The following is a 22,359-nucleotide window of genomic DNA, read 5'->3' on the forward strand; positions in this document are numbered from 1 at the left end:
GGAAAGTGCTTGAAGATGGAGAAAAGTGCCATGTGTAAAACAGCCATCTCATTTCTAGCTGTATTGTCGCATGGTTGTGAAGGAAGGAGGGGTGCCGACTGACCTTACAACTAGTGTCAGGATCCCGGATCTGAACCTGCAACCTCTGCTGTGTCTGCCAATATCTCCTCTTGCTGAGCCACCTGAGATGCTGGATAGTTCCTTGCCTGATTCCTTATACAATCTGGCTCTGTGTCTTGTTTCTCTTGAACCCTTTGCTCCTCCCATGAACTTCCTATTTAAGCCATTCCTTTGTACTTCCTGTTTGCAAGATCATTATGCTCTGTCCAGCCAATATCTTGCTCTTGTCACTCCTGCTGCTGTCTGTGTCATCACTTCTACTTGTTACTGGCCTTTGGCTTGTTCTTCAACTATACTTCTGCTTGTTCCCAAGCTGTAAACACTCACTACCAATCTTTGGCTTTTTCCTCGACATAGCTTCTGCTTGATCCTCACCTGCTGTAACTGCTACTGGACCCCAGCTTGCTCCCCTCCTGGTGGGGTGATCCTGAGGACTGCAAACTGGTACTAACACGCAGCAAACACTATCTCCACTATCAGGAGTTCTGGTTAACACTGTTTAGTGCTCAGACTTTGCACCTCAGGTGACATCAGCCAGGTCGACCTGCTGGTGTACTTATCCAGCTGGTCAGTGGGAGCCTCTCTACTGTTATAGCTATTGGTTTACAAACCTTACCCCTGACCATGACACCCCCAGATAAGGGCAAGCAAAAAGTCGAATGCAGCCCCCAGTTCTCAGTTTGGAGAACGCTGCTTTTAGGGCTGAAACAACTAATCGATTAATCGACAACTAATCAATTATGAAATTAATCGATTACTATTTTCATAATCGATTAATCGGCCAGTAACAAAATGGGGTTAAAGTTAATGAGTCTAATGATATTTACCAGATTGACCCTTTAAAAGTACCGTATATATCTCCTCTAATAGTATATACACTATATACACTCTAATAGTATAAACAATATATCTCTCCTCTAATATTATATAAAGTATATCTCTTCTAATGGTATATACAGTATATATCTTCTAATGGTATATACAGTATATCTATCCTAATGGTATATACAGTATTTCTCCTCTAATAGTAAATACATTATATAGCCTATAATAGTATATACAGTATCTCTCTCCTCTAATAGTATATACAGTATCTCTCTCCTCTAATAGTATATACAGTATATATCCCCTCTAATATATACAGTATATCTCTTCTGTGTGTTATTCTCAGAGTGGATTAGATATTTTGCTCCCTAACCATATAGTTATTTATATTTACCACTGCATATAGAGATATTTAAGAATAAATTGCCTTTTTTTTAAAAACTTTACATATTAACTAAATTATACACCACACTTTTTTTTTAAGGTTATTAACCGATTAATCGACTAATCGAAACAATAATCGGTCAACTAATCGATTATGAAAATAATTGTTAGTTGCAGCCCTAGCTGCTTTAAAGGGTTCCAGGTTTGGACAGGTTTGAACAGAGTAGGGTTGGGTTAGAAGTCATGATTTTGTTGCAGTCTGTATCCTCACAGGTCAGATTTAACCTCTGTATTTGTCCTGGTGGCCTGATGAGAAATTCCACACATGCCACCAGAATAGGAAGTGAAGGGACATCTCTGTGGAGGGGACACAGGCTGAAAAAGCAACATGAAAGCTGTTCTAATTGTTTCCTTCTACATCTTACATAGTTACATGGTCTTCTTTTTAGGAGATATGCAAGGGTGCCATTTATTGTTAATGGCACTCCCACGTGAGCGTTTATAATGTGACAGCACCATGTGATGGGATGTAGCGCTATTTTACAAAAAGGTTGGGAACATTCCCCACTTTTCTCATGGGTAGGGCAGCCGATTGAAATGTTTAAAAATATATATATAACTTTGTGCTCAATAGATACCATATATTAGTATGTGAATTAACCGATTCCCGACCAGCGCACGACGATGTACGTCAGCAGAATGGCACGGGCAGGCATATTGGCGTACAGGTATGTCCAATCTTTAATGCCTCCCTGCCATCACGAGCGTGCCGCCGGTGGTGCGCTCACGTGCCGGTCGGGACCCCCGTGAGTCCGGTCGCGGGTCCCATGGACTCGATCGCCGCGGGCATACCCGCGATTGTCTCATGGGGCGGCTGAACTGAGAAATGCCATTGTGAACAGCATTTCCCCATTCTGCCTAGCAACTAGTGATGCTGATCTCTGCTCCATGTGATAGGAGCAGAGATCAGTGTTCACTAAATGAAAGCCCAGCCCCCCACAGTTAGTAACACACCCCTAGGAACACTTAACCCCTACACTGCCACCCACTGGTTAACCTCTTCACTGCCAGTGTCATTTACACAGGAATCACTGCATTTATATAGCACTGATTGCTGTATAAATTACAAAGGTCCCAAAAATGTGTCAAAAATGTCTGATGTGTCCGCCATTATGTTGCAGTCACAACAAAAATCGCTGATCGCCGCCATTACTAGTAAAAAAAAGTCCAGAACATATAACGCTTGTTTGAGCTGTCATAAAAAAGGGAGCAGGGAGCTGTTACACTCTGTAGAGCTTTGCGAGGAGAGCTCTGAGAGCTGATTGGAGGAAAGGGACACACCCCCTTCACACAGCACACAGGAACAGATCTGAGACTGTCAATCACTGACTGTGTGCTGGAGCTCCGTCCTCTGTCACCATTTGTCTCTTGGTGTCAGGAAAACCTGTCAGAAGTGACTCAGCCGACCGAAATGACACTTAGTGCTCTGGTTTGAGACAAGTAAACACTATAGAGGGATATGCTTTGTTCATATTTGACATCTGAGGTTTACAACCACTTTAAGAATAGAATCTAAATATAAATAAAAGATTTTTTGTTAACGTGTATTTAAAGCCAATAACAGAAAATGTAATATAAATCCATTGTCCTTGCAACATCCTGTGCACCGAGCTACAATCTCAGACAAAGTTATCAGCCTTTCCAAGTTCTCTTCCATGAATTACAGAACAACCAGCCACCATATTATGCAGAGTAGGAGAGGGGGAGGTGTTCTGTTGATGACCTAATGCACTTCCTGTCCTATGGTGACAACGCTGCAAAGATACTGTACAGTGAGTGAGCGTTGTCACCTTAGGACATACCTCCAAACTTTTTGTCATGGGAATGAGGGACACCTATCAGAAAAAGTATGTAGGCATAGGACACACCCCTTTAAAGGAGAATTGTACAAAAAAAACAAGATTGGTTAAACCCCACAAGTGCTTTTTTTTACCACTACTATTCCTTTATACTGGCTTTTGGAACTTACAAATGCAGCAATTTAGAAATCAGATGAAAAGTTTAGTGCTGGAAAACCCTTTTTGATAGACAAAAAATGTGTTTTATATGCATCTATATAGATCAGACCAAAATGAGGAGGAATGAGGGACAGAGGGGCATTGCTCCAAATCAGGGACAGTCCCTTGAAATCAGGGACATTCCCTTGAAATCAGGGACAGTCCCTTGAAATCAGGGGCAGTTGGGAGCTATGCCTTAGGATCCAGTGTTACTGGATCATAGTTGAAAACAAAGGACAAAAAAAAAGCCTAAAAGAAAAAAGAAGAAAACTAATACAGCCGCCACATCTAAGGACTTGCAAGCTGCAATATATTGCATTCCTGTTCTGTTGGATTTATATACTTTAAACACGTGTGTGGCTGGACTTTAAACAACAATATCATTCTAAGCTGTTAATTTTGGTGCCATAATCAACATCGTCTGCGAAGATCTGTAACGATTTTCACAGTAGGCATTCCATGTCTCATCTCACAAAGTCCCAGATTTCTGTTTTGTATGGGGCGATGTCCTCTACACGGAGCTAATCTGTACGTCTGGATCCCAATCCTAGGCACTCTATTGACCGAACCAGCGGACAGATGCTTCCCGCCGCTCAGAATTCGACAGGATTATCTCCAGGAATCCTGATGAGTCACAAGAACATATAGGATGACTTGGCAGGGCATGCCGTAAGCTGTGGGTCACCGATGAGCCTGGTAGCAGCAATTAGCGTAGACTGTAACAGAGCCGCACAGAATGAGGCGAGAAGATTCTCCCTGGCCGCTCGCAAATGTTGTTATGTAACTGATGTCGGCGCGGTGTAATTGAGACCAACTTTTCCCTTGTGGGATAATGGAGAAGTTTAACGTGTAAGAAAGAAACGGTCACTGTAGCCATGACATCTTTACATAGTGCTAATCAATATGAAGGATACTAAAAAGATATAAAAATAAAAGTGAAGGCAAAAAGCTAAATTTACAGCTGAAATATGTTAGGGGTCTATTTAAAAAAACAAACACTTAGCTATTTGACCTGTGAAACTGCATGTTCTGTGCAAATATGGACAAAATCAAATGTTATTAGGCTATTGTTTCTCCAGGTCAAATGTGTATGTAGCCAAGTCACGGGCCTCTCCAGGCCTAATGGTGACCGCCAGAGTTAGGGACAGCTGACATCCTTCTGTGTAGAGTGGGTTACAAGGCATGGTGGGTGTAATGCAAGGTAGATTAATGGGCGCCAGACAAGCGGTCATCGAATAAGAGAAGCAGCCGGCAACGCCATAACATCAAGAGTATTTATTTTCAAGCCTTCACAGTGAGTACAGTCAGCAGCAGACTAGTTTCGGTGATAAGCCTTGTTCATAGCACTCAATGGGCGCCAGACACTTGTCAAATGCAAAGAGATTTAATTTCTCTTAAACAGAACAGTGGGAGAGAGGGTTGGGGCCAGGACACCCTTTAGTAGTTGCAATGTTAATTAGCAGACTCCAAGACTTCTACAGGTAGACAGCAATGCAGGGAAAGGCACCCAGCCGGATATCACATCTGCATGTGTAGACACACTGTCTCCTATGGAAACAATCTTGAACAGTTTGTAACAAAAGTTGTAATGAACTCTTTCACTTCCTCCACAACCTCCTTTTTAGCCCCTGTACACACGGTCGGAGATTTCCACAACCAAATCTGTCGGATTTTGCCCGTCGGATTTTGTCCGTCGGATTTTGTCCGTCGGATCTTGTCCGAAACTGTTGCATACACACGGTCGGACAAAGTTGGCGAAAAAATCCGATCTTTCAGAACGTGATGACGTAATTTCGTTACGACGGGACTAGATTCAGGCTAGTAGCCAATAGCTTTGATGTAGGAATTTGATCTGAGCATGCGTGGCACTTGGTCCGATCAAAATTCTCTACACATGATCGGAGTATGTCCGATCGGCCCAGTTGGTCGGGAAATATTGTCAACATGTTGGAAAATTGGGTCCGACGGATATTCCAACGGAATCAGTCCGATGCATAACACACACAGTCGGATTATCCGACGACACGGTCCAATAGGACACATTCCGACAGATTTTCCGACCGTGTGTACAAGGGCTTAGATCTTCACTCAACTGAGCTCCCAGTCTATCACTTAGACCCGCTGATCCACTGCCAATGGATCTCCTGAGCTCTTCCAATCTTCTCACTGAGTATCTTCCTCAAGCGTCACCCCCGTGTCCCTGCTGGGTCCCTAGCTTGGCACTCACAGACACTCTTCAAGCTTCACCCCACTGACCTGCTCAGTCCCTGGCTTGGCACACAATAATGCTCTGCAAGCATCACCTCCAATGGTTGGGTCCCTGGCTTGACATCTGCTGAAGTTTTCCAATTCTTCACCATCCCCGGTTGGTGAGAATACTGCCCTGGCACTTGCTTCAGCTACACACTGTGGTCCCTGGTATTAAGGTGGTTGGTCCCTTAGTGGAAACCGCTTCTCCACTACCTCCGACCATGACAGGTTTCCCGGCTGGCAGAACTCTCACTTCTGATTGGACTGCAAGCCGCAATCCCAACCCTGCGCTGCTCTCTTGCTTCTACATAGGCCCTCAGATAGCCTAGCAGCCAGATGTCCCCAGGATAGGCCTCAGGTCTCTGGCCTAGTAGCCTGGGGGAATACGACACACATCCACCAGACAGCCATCCAGGTGGCACAGAACCCCGATCACCTGACTCCAACCAAGGCCAGCAGGCCAAGGGACCCAAGAAAATCCCTACCCATTGGCTGGGACACATTCATTCCAAATCTGTCCTCACAATGCCGTTGTCTTATCTAATGTCATCAGATACCCGGCCATCTAGCGACAGAAGAGAGAATTGCAGCAATTATAGAACTAGAGTGAAATCAATTGACCTAGCAATTGGCCAAGGCAACTATCAATTGGCAGATACATTTAAGAGTACCCTGCCTAAACATCAGGGTGCTACATGTAAATCAGGGAAATACCGAATTATGGCCACTAGATGGAGCCGATCATAGGAATTAGGGAATAAATACTATAGTACTATGTGTTATGGGCGTCTGCTCTATCTAGTAGCCATAATGGCCACTAGATGAAGCCGATCATAGGAAATAGGGAATAAATACTTGTGTACTATGTGTTATGGTTGTCTGCTCCATCTATTGGCCATAAAGCAGTATTTTCCTAATTGCACAATAAACTTGGAGAGAAAATAGGCTAATGACATTCAATTTGCCCCCATTCACACAAATTTTTTTTTTTACAAAGGCCTTCATTGAACACACAACTCTGAAATATTTTTTAAATATACCCCTGAGTGTGAAATGTCTCACTCCAGCTTTCTAATGCAGACAGCACTGCCAAGATCTGACTTCACAGTTGTCTGTTGCAGTTAAAGTAAAGCAGTTTAGTCAAGGGCCGCCTCAGCCTTTGATTGGATAGTGAAAGGAAAGCAAGACACTGATGAGGTCAGCCCTGAGTTCTCTTCTGTCCTATCAGACAGCACTGTCAGAAGCAATACATTTTGAATGGCCCATAGTGCTGTGTATAATCCTTACAGGAGATGAAGATAAAGGGAGGCTATTTGAAAATACATTTAGGGCCCGGTTACACTTGCTTCAAAATGTGGCATTGGACGTGCTTTTTTAAAACGCACTGAATCAAAGCTCCTGTCACTAAATAAAATGGTTACTGTACAGTCCTGTTCACATGTTATGTTTGCTTCGCTTCAAAAAATGCACCCTATGTAACTTTCTTGGTGATTCAAAGCATGTCCAAAACCTCCATAGAAGTCTATCTCAATGCTCCCTAACAACACCTGCAGCTTTTGTAAGGCTTTTATTCAGAGTAAGATTCACTTTGTTTTGTAGGTATTGCAGGCATGAGATATCCCAGGATGCACTGGGAAACCAACAAGTAAACCAGGATATGCATCATCATCAGAAGTCACTTCCGGTTCATGTGTATATATTCTGGGAGTGTCTGGTGCAGATGTCACATCTGGTGTGCAGCTTGGGGCAGCAGAAAAGTCTGGACTTCAACTAGCAAATGGCACACGTGGTGTGCAACATAGAGAGAGAGGACTGAGCAACAGAGGATCAGCAGAGCTGGGGGCCCAGAGCAGCAAAAACTAGCATGTCACACATGGTACACAGGGTGAGAGCAATATAGCTGGAGCTGAGCTGGGTCCAGAGAAAGAGGAGGATCAACAGAGCTGGGGGCTACTACTAACTGGGGGTCAGCAGAGCTGGGGGTTACCATTGAGCTGGAGGATCAGCAGAGCTGAAGGTTACTACTGAATGGGGCATCAGCAGAGCTGGAGGTTACTACTGAGCTGAGAATCTGCTGAATGAGAGTACCAATAAGCTGGGGTTCTGCTGAATGAGAGTACCCATAAGCTGGGGTTCTGCTGAATGAGGGTACTAATAATCTGGGGATTTGCTGAATGAGTGTACTAATAAGCTGGGGATCTGCTGAATGAGGGTACCAATAAGCTGGGGCTCTGCTGAACGAGGGTACTAATAAGCTGGGGATTTGCTGAATGAGGGTACCAATAAGCTGGGGATCTACAGAATGAGGGTACCAATAAGCTGGGGTTCTGCTGAATGAGGGTACTAATAAGCTGGGGCTCTGCTGAACCAGGGGTACTAATAAGCTGGGGATCTGCTGAGTGGGGGCAGAACTGAGCTGGGGATCTGTTGGACCCCTTTAAAACAAATAGAAAATCAACAAACAGGGCATTTGCTAAGCTTTTTAAAGCTTTAAAAAAGCATCACAGAAGCATCAAAAACACATCAAAAAAGCATGTTGAAGTGGTAGGCACTTTAATGTGTGTTGAAGCCGAAGCAAGTGTAAATGAGCCCTTACGAAAGCATCACTGAAGCATCATCGAAGCACCCCCGAAGCATCAACAACACATCATAAAAGCACGTTGAAGCGTTAGATGCTTTAATGTGTGTTGAAGCCTAAGCAAGTATAAAAGAGCCCTTAGGAATATTGTTATTTAATTCAAAACTGGGGTGAGTGCTAGTATGTTATACAGGGCCGTCTTTAATATTGATTGGACCCTGGGCAAAACGTTTCTTGGGGGCCCTCTTCCCATACAGTTTCGCTCTCCACCTGCTCTGAGACATACAATAAATAGATATGATCTCAGGGTATACACATCAATGCTGCCGGCCACCTCTATTTACATATGAATGGCAGTAATTTACATGTAAACACAAGGTCTGCAGGTGAGTCATCTGGGACACAGCACAGGACTAAAACCTCAAGGGGCGAGGGAATTTAAACCAGCATAGTTGGCAAGTATGAAGCAGCTGCTTTGGGCCCCACAACAATGACAGGGCCCAGGGCAGCTGCCCCTTTTGCCCTGCCTTAAAAACGGCCCTGATGTTATATCTGTCTACACGCTTTCTTAAAATTTAGGGCTATTTTTTTTAATGAATGGATACCCAACATTATTTTTTTTTTAAAACAGCTTTATCTACTTTAGTCCCCTCCTTTCTGGCACTTGCTCATGCATTATTTCAGTTCCACCACTAGATGTCCTCAGTCTTCCACACTGTGATTGTGCTGGGCTTCATTCAACAAGGAAGCCTGAAGCCTTACTGTGAGTACAGGGTGTCATAGACCTGGCCCCACGGTGCTGGGAGTGCAGCACTACATGTGTGATAACTTGAGACATCTGACGTGTTAATATAACATTGTGTTAAGACAGTCCATTCATAATGAACAGGCTGCCAATGCACAGAAAATGTGGAAAATTGTACCTGGAGAATTTTATTTTTTACACAGCACAACATTATATATTGATAATTATTCAGGGTGAGATGTGTCTTAAAATATACAATATAGACCAAACTCTCTGTAGAAGATAGGCACATTTTCTGTGGATAAAGGCAGCCAAGAAAAAATAAAGAAGGAAAATCTCCAAGTGACATTTCCCAGTAAACAATAGTCAGAAAAGTTGTCTAATCATTTTTACAGTTGATACAAGACACGACACATGCTATTATTCTGTCCATAGAGAGTTCAGCAATCAGGTGTTGGCTTATGCAATAAACCACGCATACAAATTGGGAAATTTGCTCGCTGAAGGCGCGGGGCAGGAGCCTCCCAAGGTGCCCTTGACAAATCAAAGTCTATTGGTGTAATTATGTTTTCTAGCATGTCCTCTTTCCAAGATGTCACTCATAACAATATAACTCGCTAGGATCATGTATGGATTTATTTGCCAGAATTGATATTGAGCCAGGCTGGAGTAAAATCAGGCGTCATGTGCATTGTGCAGTGGATGCGAGTGAAATAAATTTGAGCTAATCAGACATTCTTAGCTTGGTGCCATTTTTTCTGGAATACTAAAGTCACTCTTACTAGGCGGCAGTTGTAATGTAATGTGAGATTTGTGATTTTATTGGAGAACTGTGTCCATGACACATAATCATGGAGAAATAAAAAAGCAGGGTGGTAGATTGTTATTCAGAAAAAAACATCTATGTTTAACCTAACAAGCAACTAAAGATGGCATATTAAACCTGTTATTATTTATCTTCTTTATCCCTATCTATTTAAATATTTATTAAATGGCAAAGGATACCCAGAGCACTTTGGGTCACCCGAAGAGATGGAACAGCAGATCACCTAATTTTTTAGCTTTTTGTCTGATTGAAATCTGGAACTAAGATGTCTGGTAAAGGAGGAGTCATTGCTCTCATAACTCATTTGCGTTCTATTAACAACAGCTTTTATGCAAAGCTGAAACTGAAATAGCTGAATATGTGAAAAGGAGACTAATGCTCCATCTACTGGCTGAATAAAAGGTTGCATAATATGATTTGCAATATGTCATATTTGTATAAATATTTTACCTTTGTTCTTATTTTATTCAAAAAATGTAAATAAATATTGTGCAGGTTTACAGACAAATAAAAGTGCAAACTGCTGGCAACAACAACAGGATCAATCATGACCAACGTGAAACAATTAAAAATGTTGCTGCACTAAACATAGGGGGTTATTTATTTACTAAAGGAAAATCCACTTGGCACTGCAAGTGCACTGTAAAGTGGACTAAAAGTGCACTTGGGAGTAAAGTCACTGTAGATCCGAGGGGGACATGCAAGGAAAACAAAAAATAGCATTTTAGCTTCCACGTGATTGGATGATAAAATCAGCAGAGCTTCCCCTCATTTCAGATCTACCCCTTAGATTTAGAGCGACTGCACTCCCAAGTGCACTTGCAGTGCAAAGTGGATTTGCCTTTCGTAAATAACCCCCATAGATATTAAATGAATTAAAGTGTGAACACCTAGTACTTTTATAAATAGTGCAGCTGAATTCCTTGATAAACATCCAATAACAGCGAATGTAATTGATGTGCGTTTTGATTTCCCAATTGCACCTCTTTACCAGAGGTCTAGAGTCCAAATTATAAGAGTCTAGACGGGCGTGATATGCTGATATGCACATATAGAAGATCCAATCAACTTCCACTATTACATTGCAGGTGGTGGTACTGTCATGGCTGATGGCAAAATTTACTCCATAGTAGGGCAGAAATCCGGTACAAAATGAGCATTAATAGAGCCAACACATCCTACAAGTTGATTGACTGGTATACAGGGTTGGCGTGCATGGTACCTCACGGACATGGACTCCATGTCCTACACCTCGCAAATATATACTGTCCAAAATTAGGCCAACTTTTGGACAGTATATATTCGCGTGGTGTAGAAAATGGACCCCTTGGTTTTATATTAGATTTCTGGCCCTGCTATGGAGCAAACTTTGCCATCAGCCATGACAGCACCACCACCTGCACTATAATAGAGGAAGCTGATTGGATCTTCTATACTTGCATATCACGCCTGTCTAGGCTCTTATAATTTGGAGTCTAGACCTCTGGAAAGGAGGCATTTTATATCAATTTTGGTGGAGATGCACTTGGGTGATCAAAACGTACATCAATTACACTCGCTAAGGTATTCACCTGCACTATTTAGAACAGCACCAGTTGTTCCCACTTAATGGACACTTATTTATTCAATATCTATGTTAAGAGCAGCAACATTTTTAACACTTTGACTTGGCCAACAAGATCACCTGTCCACCTATTTGATTTGCTTTATCTGTTAAAGTGGAACTAAATTCTCCTATTGGTTTCAGCCAAGGAAGCTGCCATCTTGGCCTCTGTTTGATCTTCAGCTGCCATGATGCTGCACATGTGATCAGTTATGACACCAGCCATTTGATGGTTTGACAGTTTGGTAAAAAGCACAACCAATGTGACTGTTTTTATTCTCATCATGTTCCGGGAATTTAACAATTTTTTTTTTTTATTGTTAAATTGATGGGTTTTGTTCCACTTTCATTTGACATGTTTTAACATTTCCTTTACTAGTTAGTGTACTAGCAGTGGATGGCTTTAGTACTAACTACTTGTGTTTTTGTCTTTCAGAGCAAAATACATCAGTGGATGTAATCATTTTCCTGTCCTGAGAAACGCTAGTTACAGCCTGAAAATGGACCCTATTTCTCTTCCAATTGCTTCTGTCCTGGAGCCTGGGACACAGGAGCCCAATCTAACTTCATATCGAAATTTCACTGATAATGCAACACTGGTGGAGCCTTCAGTTTCACGGATGAGCTCTGTCCTTATCTCGATTATTTATTTGCTTGTTTGTGCCATTGGGCTCAGTGGTAACACCTTAGTCATTTATGTTGTTCTCCGTTATGCCAAGATGAAGACTGTGACCAACATCTACATCTTGAACCTGGCAGTGGCTGATGTCCTGTTTATGTTGGGACTGCCTTTTCTCGCAACACAAAATGCCATCTCCTACTGGCCCTTTGGTACTTTCCTCTGCAGACTGGTGATGACTGTGGACGGTATAAACCAATTCACCAGCATCTTTTGCCTAACCGTCATGAGCATTGACCGTTACTTGGCTGTAGTTCACCCCATTAGGTCTACCAAATGGAGGAGACCACGAGTGGCGAAACTCATTAGTGTCACTGTTTGGACTGTTTCCTTTTTGGTGGTCCTACCAGTCATCATCTTCTCGGATGTCCAGCAATATTTGAACACCTGCAACATAAACTGGCCAGAACCAGTAAACATTTGGTCTACTGCATTTATTATCTACACATCGGTGCTGGGCTTTTTTGGACCTCTGCTGGTGATTTGCCTTTGCTACCTTCTAATCGTCATTAAGGTGAAGTCTACTGGACTTCGCGTAGGCTCCACCAGGCGTAGAAGATCAGAGCGCAAAGTAACAAGAATGGTGGTCATAATTGTGGCTGTGTTTGTCTTTTGCTGGCTTCCATTTTACATCCTCAACATCGTCAACTTAACTTTTATAGTGCCGGAGGAGCCAGCGTATGTTGGGGTGTATTTCTTTGTGGTCGTGTTGTCCTATGCCAACAGCTGCGCCAACCCAATCCTCTATGGTTTTCTTTCGGACAATTTCAAGCAGAGCTTTCAGAAGGTCCTCTGCCTTCGCAAGAGCAATGGCATTAAGGATGCAGACCAGACAGAGAACCGACAAGAAAAGAGCAGTAGAATACAGGAGACCATGCTTACATCTCGTAACTCAGAGTTCAATGGGCATATGCAAACCAGCAAGGTCTGAATGTTATCCTTCTTTTGGTGTGTAACAGCCACAGAGAACTTGAGGCAAATCCGTTCACCTATTCATGGATTGGGCATTGGATTCTTGATGAGGTCTGCTTAAAACTGGATGAGCTCAGCAGCCTTTGAAGGATTATATTGTATTTATAAAAATGTAACTTCTGGTTCCATCATTCGATAATGACGTTCATCTCTCATGTTCTATGCATTATCCAACCATCCCACCCCACCCCCATCCCAGAACAATGTGCCCACAGAGGTTCATTGAGAACCACTTGACAGTCAATTCACTTCTAGCTATTTCTGAGGGCAATTACCACTGAAACACAAAGTATCTGGCTCATGGTCAGATTTAAACATCTGTGCAGTGGATGCTGCATCGTGATGTAAATACACTTTGCATTTCCATACTAATGTGTGCGCTACGTATGTCTATATCGTGTTGGGTACTAAATCACTATTCATGCCAGAGGGACAGGTAATACACAATGAAGAATGTTATGTAGTGAAATATTGTAAGCTGTCATTACTCTCTTTTCAAATGAGCTTTCTCCAGGGTACACCATTACCAAAAATAAGCCACTGAAATATGTATAATTTAATTTTTATATATTTTTTCCTTTGGATTATAAAATTAAATAAAAAATACAATGTAAAATTATTTTTATGTCAAATTTAAATATTTTACTGATTCTAAGCTCATTGTAGCCTTGTTTTCCTATTTTTGGATAGTTAGTGAACCTTCAAAACAGTACAAGAGAGCAAAATGGCATTGCAAAGCCTTAATGGACAATTTTATTGTGAAAAAACAAAACAAAATGTAGTTACATACACAAGGGTAATAAATCCTGCATTGCATGGATTAGTTGTATCAGATTGCTGATCCTCTTGTAGCTTCGGGGGTCATATTTTGTCTCTCATGTTTACAGCTCCACCTCCCCAAGTGGACCACCATGTGCCTCTTGCAAGTGGCAGGCCATTCTCTTTAGAGCTATCTAAGTCTGAAAAGAGATACTGTGGAGTCAAGTCACTAAGAGTTACTGTATATATATATATATATATATATATATATATATATATATATGATAGATAGATAGATAGAGATATATGGATAGATATATATATATATATATATCCCCCCCCCCCCAAACACAGTGGCGTAAATGCACTAACATTTATTGCATGTACTATTTATTGCAAAAATGTATTTATACTTTTTTTTTTCTTTCTTTTTTTTTTTTAATCACATAATCTCTGTACTCAGCTGCATAAGGGACTTAGATTTCTTGAGGTGGAGAGACAGCAGTACAGTGATCTTTCCTTTGAATGGCTGTGAGGGCAGGCAGGCTATTTTTCCAAACTGACCACAGTGGGATGCATGTGCTCTCATGCCTTATGTGGTCAGTTTGAAATAGGAGAGCAGGAGCACTGCCAGGGTCACCAAGTATTTCACACGAAAGAAGTAATACAAAGAGAACAGAAAACTTTTTAATGCAAGTACATGGTAAATCAGGCACATATCAACCATGTGCAATGTTGGGGTAACGTAACTCCTGTATCATCAACTCCATCTAGTCGACAAAGTATGGTATATTTTCTCAATGTGGAATTTCAGAAAACTATATGGCAGTTTGGTTACTAGTTAGAGCTGATGATGTAGGAATTAAACTATTAGAAAACATATGGTAAAATGTTGTTCAACTTGCAACAAATTTGTCTAAATGTTATATAAATAGACCCCCTATAAAGTCACATTCTTCAGCCTAAGGCCACTCCTGTTTAGGCCCCTTTCACACAGAGGTGGTTTTCAGGTAGCGCCTGAAAAAAAATGGCCCCTTTCACTCCAGTGTGAAAGCCGGAGGGCTTTCATACTGGAGCGGTGCGCTGGCAAGATGGTGAAAAAATTCCTGCTAGCGGTATCTTTGGAGCGGTGAAGGAGTGGTGTATTCACCGCTCTTAAACCGATCCAAGCAGGTGCATACTGCTGCTAAAACGACGGTAAAACGGCGCTAAAAATAGCGCCGCTTTACCGCTGACGCCTTCACCACCCCAGTGTGAAAGGGGCCTTAGTAATATAGGTAGGTTTTCACTGCTCGATAAAAGAGTTTTCTTTGTTATCATAGCTTCCTCATAAACCTGTTATTTTAGAAAAACATTTTTAACCAGTCAACGAAAATATTACTAGCTGCTGGAATTTTTAACATTTTCAGATGACTGTGTAAGATAATGGAGATCACAAGAGAAGGCGCAAAGAATGATGAATTTTGATTGACATGTAAACTGCATAGGGGGTTCTTTACAGTTAGAATGGTAAGGGTGTATAACTCCCTTCCACAATCGGTGGTGTCAGTGGCTGGATAATTTAAAAAAACTTTTAGATGGGCATCTTAGCGAACACAATATCAAGGGATATGGTAAGTGGTAGAGACATAAATGCATGCGCACGCTCACATAGGTTGAACTGAATGGACTGGTGTCTTTATTGAACCTTACCGGCTATGGAACTATATAAGCCTATATTTTCCAATTACATATACTTGCTTTCTATTGGTCCTGTATTTTCCATATAAAAACTCTGGATTTTTATACTCTTGTCTTGTGGGTAATAATAAAGGAACTTTTTTGTACTATGTGTGTGTTAAAAATGTGGAGGTCGGGAACTGATGTGAATGTATAGTATGTAAAGCGCTGCTTACATTTTTGGCGCTATATAAATAGCTGTATTAATATTATTGTTTACGCTGTGCACAGAACCTATGTCTTGTCTTTTGAGATGGTCATGATTTGCTGAAATAGTCCACAAGAACCAGTCACATTTAAAGGGTATGTTCACCTTTTATGAAAAATGAAAATGTGAAATAACCCCAAATATTCTGGCCACCCCGCTGCACATAGCGGCAGTGATGTCCTGTGCTGCCGTTGTAGCGCCCCTCATAATGCTTGTAATGGCAAATGCTCATTGGTCAGTCATTTTTTTCTTCTGGGACACCTTACTGGAAGGAGATGATTCAGTTGCACTTTTCATTGATCAGCATGGCACATGGCTGCACTGACCAATGAGCGATGGCCAGTGCAAGGATACCCACTAAGGGGCTGCCTATTGCACTGTACGATTCACTTGAGGCATTACGTCTGTTATGTCCAGTGGGGTCCAGAGGGCTGGTCAGGATATTTATAGTTCACCTTTTTCATTTTTCGTGAAAAGGTGAACTTACCCTTTAGGTTTTCTAAAAGCAGTTGGCTAATGATGACCTCTCATGTATTGCCATAGCCTACTGCACATTTTTTATTTGCCTTATTAAATATCTATGTGGTTTAGGAACACATGGGTTAAAAAGAATTTGTGTTTCTCAGACCACTGTTTTATCTCAGGAACGCTCCTTTGTTTAAATAGCCCAAGAGCAAAAAAAATAAGTTTGTGCTGTCTCTTTTTGAGCCACTAGAGGTCTCAGTTTTCTAAAAAAGAAAAGTTTGGTCATTGTGCATAATGCACTGGAAAGTTTTGTGGATTTACTTATTTGCAAGTGACCCCAGAAAATTATACAATTAATGAAAGCCCTGGACTTCTTGATGTGCAGGTTAAGCTATTCCTGCAGCAACGGAGTGTGTCCAAGTAAGAAAATTCTAAAAAGATGTTTCTAAAAACCACTTGTATGGCCTTTGGGCCTTTTCTCAACATGATGTGACAGTAAATTAAGAAAAGGAAGGCTGGGGTTATAGAAATATACCAAACCTCTTCTCTAGTCAGGAGCATAATCTGAAGTCCATTTATGACCTCTTGCAGAAAAATCACATCCCTGACAACTAAACCGTGAAAAGCCAATGCCCAATTTAAAGGATTACTAGCGCATCAGTGCACATCCCCTAGCAGGCATAAGGTTACTCAACTAAAAAAAAAAAAAAGTGTACTTTACTTAAAGAGATCAATGCATCTCCTTTTTCCACCACTGGGCTTTTTTCAGCCTAACGCCCAGCCTGCCTCCTGTCTTCTGATAGCTCCCTCTAGTGGCAGCCAATAGTAGATTTTTTTAGCAGAACAAAAGGTTGTAGCCTGAAGCGAGGAGGCTACAGTTCATGATAGGGTGAATGCATTGACAATGAAAGTGTTCAAAAGCAGAGCTGTTGGTGTTGCCCATAGCAGCCAACCAGATTCCTAATCCTATTTTTGCTTTTGCTTACATGTAGTATGCAGGATTCAGGGTTTAAAACATTCTAGGGTGGGACCAGTCATTCTCAATGAGAGTTCTCTGGAACTCTAAGGTACCTCCAGAGGCTTCTGGAGATCCCATAAACTGTGATCCGTAGTTTAAAACATTCTAGGGTTGGACCAGTAGTTCTCAACAAGGGTTCTCTGGAACTCTAGGGTTCCTCCACAGGCTGCTGGAGATTCATTAAACTGTGAGCCACGATTTAAAATATTCTAGGGTTGAACCAGTCATTCACAACAAAGGTTCTCTGGTACTCTAGGGAACCTCCAGAGGCTGCTGGAGGTCCCTTAAACTGTGATGTACAGTTCAAAACATTCTAGGGTTGGAGCAGACACTTTCAACTAGGGTTCTCTGGAAGTCTGGGGTTCCCCCAGAGGCTGCTGGAGGTCCCTAAAACTGTGATCTGTGGTTTAAAACATTCTAGGGTTGAACCAGTCATTCTCAACAAGGGTTCTCTGGAACTCTAGGCTTTTTCCTGAAGATACAGGATGTTCCTTAAACTGTGACCCACAGTTTACAACATTCTAGGGTTGGACCAATCATTCCCAACAAGGGTTCTCTGGAACTCTAGGCTTTCTCCAAAAGATGCAGGAGGTTCCTTAAACTGTGACCCACAGTTTACAACATTCTAGGATTGGACCAATCATTCTCAACAAGGGTTCTCTGGAACTCTAGGATTCCTCCAGAGACTGCTGGAGATCCCTTAATCTTGACCTTTGCTTAATGGTGTCTGCATATTTCAGGCTCAATGCCACCAATAGTACCAATGATCTTTTAATATGCCTGTAAGGGTGACATTCTGATGACCATTGTAAGAGGGGGGAATTCTTCCCATTGACCACCAATATAAAGAGCATTTTCCCCACTGACCCCCAATGAATTGGTTTTAGCAGGGGTTCCAAGAGACCTGAAACAAGTTTCCAAAGCTCCTCTAGTTGAAAAAAGTTGAGAAACGTCACCAGGCTTGTAGAAATAAGAGTTTTTTGAATAGTTTTCCAGAGGGCTCACTGTTTAATATTACCTATAAATAAGCACTTTTTTATATTTTTTAAATTACATAAATGTTTTAAAAGTTATTCTTTCATTTGTAAATAATATCATAATTTTTTTTTTTTTTTACCTTAGGCATCAATTTAGACCCTTTATATAAGGGACATTGGGTCAGTTTAATTATGAGGAAGGTTTGTATTGGCTTCCATTTGCCAGGTTTAACTTTTTTCTTTTTGAAATGTTGAGATTTGTATGGTCTAGGACGGTGGTCTCCAAACTGTGGCCCTTTGCTTGCCTTTATCCTGCCCTTGGAGCACTATTCCTCCCACTGACATTAACAATGGGGCATAATTCCTAGCACTGACAACAACAGTGGGGCACTATGCCTCCCACTGACACTGGCGATAAAACACTATCTCTTCCACTGACACAAACGATAGGGGACTATTCCTCCCAGTCCCACTGACACCAGTGATGGGACACTATTCCTCCTACTAATACCAATGATAGGGCACTATTCCTCCCACTGACTCCAATAATGGGACACTATTCATCCCACTGACACCAATAACGGGATACTATTCCTCTCACCAATGACACCAATGATAGCATACTATTCCTCCCACTAACACCAATGATGAGGCTTTCTTACCAACGTCAGGACATTTTCTACTCCTACTGGCTACAGTCTGGACCCTCTAAAGTCTGAAGGATAGTAAACTGGCCCTCTGTTTAGAAAGTTTGGAGGCCCACAGATCTAGGATACAGAATTTGAGTTGTTGCTATCACAGCTAACCCTCAGCTTAATTTGTGTAGTATGCTAATTTTATGGATACACACAAGAATAGAGTAGGACATTAAAAAGAACCACCCCATGGTTGAGCTTATACGAGAATGTGAAATCTTTGACTATTGGAAATGTACTGGCTTGTGTTTGAAATGTTACCATTTTCCATTTATTTAGCTTAATGTCTGAGCCGGACTGTCAGGGGACCATCTCTATATCCCATATTAACAAGGGCCTATCTTTAAAACCAAAGAAATTAAAATAGGAATAATAGTACCATTGTTACCAGTATTACCCAATCAGGTTTCATCTTTAGTTCCTTGGAAGTATGAAACTAGATAAAACACAGAAAATAGTGCATTGGGGCCACTAGGGGGCATAGAGGGGCATACTTATTTCCTATGGCAGCCAGCACCATCTAGTGGCCATACCATAGTATTTTCTGCATTCACATTGCACAGCATATAGCCTGAGAACATTCCGTTTTGCCCTATCCACAAAGAACGGTTTTACATGCAGTTTCAATAGATGAACAGCTATGTGATTTTTTTTTAAAAACTACACAATTTAATATGAAAAAATAATTAGTTTGTGTAAAGATAAAAGTTTATCATTTTCAATTGATGGTTAAAAAAAAATGTATTGGTCCATCTAAGAACAGCATTATTACAAAGCACCCCACAGTGCTATTGTCCCTCTGGCATCGAAGTGGTGAAGTGGTTAGCTGTTGCGCTTTGTATCCGAGTAACTCATAAAAAGGAAAGGTTAAACTGTGTAATGTCACTGGGGCACTTTTATTGTCTGGTATTGAGTAAACAGGAAACTATTGATCTGAATGTCTGTATATACAGCAACCATTACAAAGAATTTCACTTGTGAAATGAGGCGTAATGTATATATTATTTATTGGTGTGGAAAGGCAAACGTGAATGCATAATTTCAAGCATCTCAATAAAGCTGAAGTTGTTTTTGTATTTTATTACCCCTGCGGTGTTCATTATGTTCACATTTTGAGTGCATGATGGCTGTTGAATTGTGCGTGTAGCTGTTCTTAAAGGGGACAGTCACTGGCTGATATCATCGTACTGTGTTCACTGCATGCTGTGTGTATCCATTAAAGGACCGTTATATTGTATTCTGGATAATGCTCAAATTATAGTTTTCAGCATATTAATTCCTTTTTTTTTATATCACATGCCTTTTTATTTCTCTGCACAATTCCATGCAGGCCAAGCTGTCTAGCAAAGGAAACAGTTAAAAGTATTGGCTCACTGAATACAATACCCAAGCTCTAAGCCCTTGTACACACGGTCGGAGAATCTGTCGGAATGAGTCTTATCGGACCGCGTCGTCAGATAATCCAACTGTGTGTGGTATGCATCGGACTGATTCCGTCCGAATCTCCGTCCGATCCAAATTTCCAACATGTTGGAAAGATTTCCCGACCAACTGGGCCAGACGGACCTAATCCGATCATGTGTAGAGCATTTTCATCGGACCAAGTGCCACGCATGCTCAGATCAAATTCCTACATCAAAGCTATTGGCTACTAGCCTGAATGTAGTCCCATCGTAACGAAATTACGTCATGACGTTCTGAAAGATCGGATTTTTCGCCAACTTGGCCCGACCGTGTGTATGCAACAGTTTCGGGCACAATCCGTCGGACTAAATCCGACGGGCAAAATCCGACGGATTTGGTTGCCGAAATCTCCGACTGTGTGTATGTGGGCTAATGCTGGTGTTGCTATCCAAGGCTGAAAACCGCTGCTCGTGGTTGGGATGTGCAATCCATCAGTACATGAGAGCAAAAAATGTCCAGTTGGCCACACTCCAAACAAATACCTTTATTGAAAACATAATACATATAAACATTGGATAAAAATCATCTGACTCGTTTCACACCACTATTACTGGTGCTTAACCACTTAAGGACCGCCTCACGCCGATGTACGTTGGCAGAATGGCACAGCTGGGCACAAACATGTACCTGTACGTTGCTCTTTAAGTGCCCAGCCATGGGTCAGGAGCACGCCACCGGCGGTGCGCTCCCGACCTGGTCCTGAGCTCCATGACCGTGGCCGCGGGACCCGCGGACCCGATCGCCGCTGGTGTGCCGCGTTGGGGTCATAGAGCTGAAGAACGAGGAGAGGTCTGTGTAAACAAACCTCTCACCGTGCTTCCTACTGTGGCTGTCACCGATCGTCTGTTCCCTGATATAGGGAAAGACGATCAGTGACGTCACATGCCAGGCCACGACCCCCTACAATAAAAAAACACATAACGTCATACATAACCCCTCCTCGCCCCCTAGTGTTTAACTCCTGCACTGCCAGTGTCCTTTACACAGGAATCCGTGCATTTAAATAGCACTGATTGCTGTATAAATTACAATGGTCCCAAAAATGTGTCAAAAATGTCCGATGTGTCAGCCATATTGTCGCAGTCACAATAAAAATCGCTGATCGCCGCCATTACTAGTAAAAAAAAAATATTAATAAAAATGCTATAAAACTATCCCCTATTTTGTAAACGCTATAACTTTTGCGCAAACCAATCAATAATCGCTAATTAAGATTTCTTTTACCAGAAGTATGTAGAAGAATACGTATTGGCCTAAACTGAGGGAAAAAATGTTTTTTTATATATGTTTTGGGGATATTTATTATAGCAAAAAGTAAAAAATATTGAATTTTTTTCTAAATTGTCGCTCTATTTTTGTTTATAGCGCAAAAAATAAAAACCGCAGAAGTGATCAAATACCACCAAAAGAAAGCTCTATTTGTAGGAAAAAAAAATTTTGTTTGGGAGCCACGTCGCACGAACGCGCAATTGTCAGTTAAGTGCCGAATAGCAAAAAGGGGCTTGGTCCTTTGGCTGCAAATTGGTCCGGGTCTTAAGTGGTTAATCATGGACTATGATTAACCACTTGCCACCCAGGCCAATTCTGACATTTCTCTCCTACGTGTAAAATTCATAATTTTTTGCTAAAAAAATTACCTAGAGCCCCCAAACATTATATATGCTTTTTTAGCAAAGACAGTAGAGAATACAATGCCGGGCGTTGCACGGTATTTGCACAGCAATTTTTCAAACACTTTCTTTTTGAAAAAATTTTCATGCTTAAAAAAAAACAAAAAAACTTTAAAGTTAGCCCAATTTTTTTGCATAATGTGAAAGATGAAGTTACGCCGAGTAAATAGACACCTAAAGCCGCGTACACACGGGCGGACTGTCTGTCCAACTTAGTCCGCCGAAACACATTTCAGCGGACAGTCCCCTCGTGTGTGGGCTTCAGCTGACTTTTTCAGCGTGCAGTCTGGCGGACTAAGTATTTCGGAATTTCCGTAATATTGTCCGTCCAACTTTGGTTTCAGC

The 22,359-nt window shown here is 41.6% G+C and overlaps 1 protein-coding gene across 1 annotated transcript in view; it reads left to right on the top strand.

The window, feature by feature from the left end:
• SSTR5 (somatostatin receptor 5) overlaps positions 1 to 14,094 on the top strand; it is a 51,004-nt gene extending 36,910 nt beyond the window's left edge. The window contains exon 2 of the mRNA XM_077449407.1: positions 11,825 to 14,094. Within this exon, the coding sequence (XP_077305533.1) occupies positions 11,889 to 12,998 (1,110 nt within the window). The 5' untranslated portion in view covers positions 11,825 to 11,888 and the 3' untranslated portion in view covers positions 12,999 to 14,094. The remainder of the gene's footprint in view (positions 1 to 11,824) is intronic.
• The last annotated feature ends 8,265 nt before the right edge of the window (positions 14,095 to 22,359 follow it).

This window comes from Lithobates pipiens, unplaced genomic scaffold, assembly GCF_037356315.1.
Source record: "Lithobates pipiens isolate NorthernLeopardFrog02 unplaced genomic scaffold, aLitPip1_a1.2 Scaffold_22, whole genome shotgun sequence".
In the NCBI taxonomy this organism is placed as follows: Eukaryota; Metazoa; Chordata; class Amphibia; order Anura; family Ranidae; genus Lithobates; species Lithobates pipiens.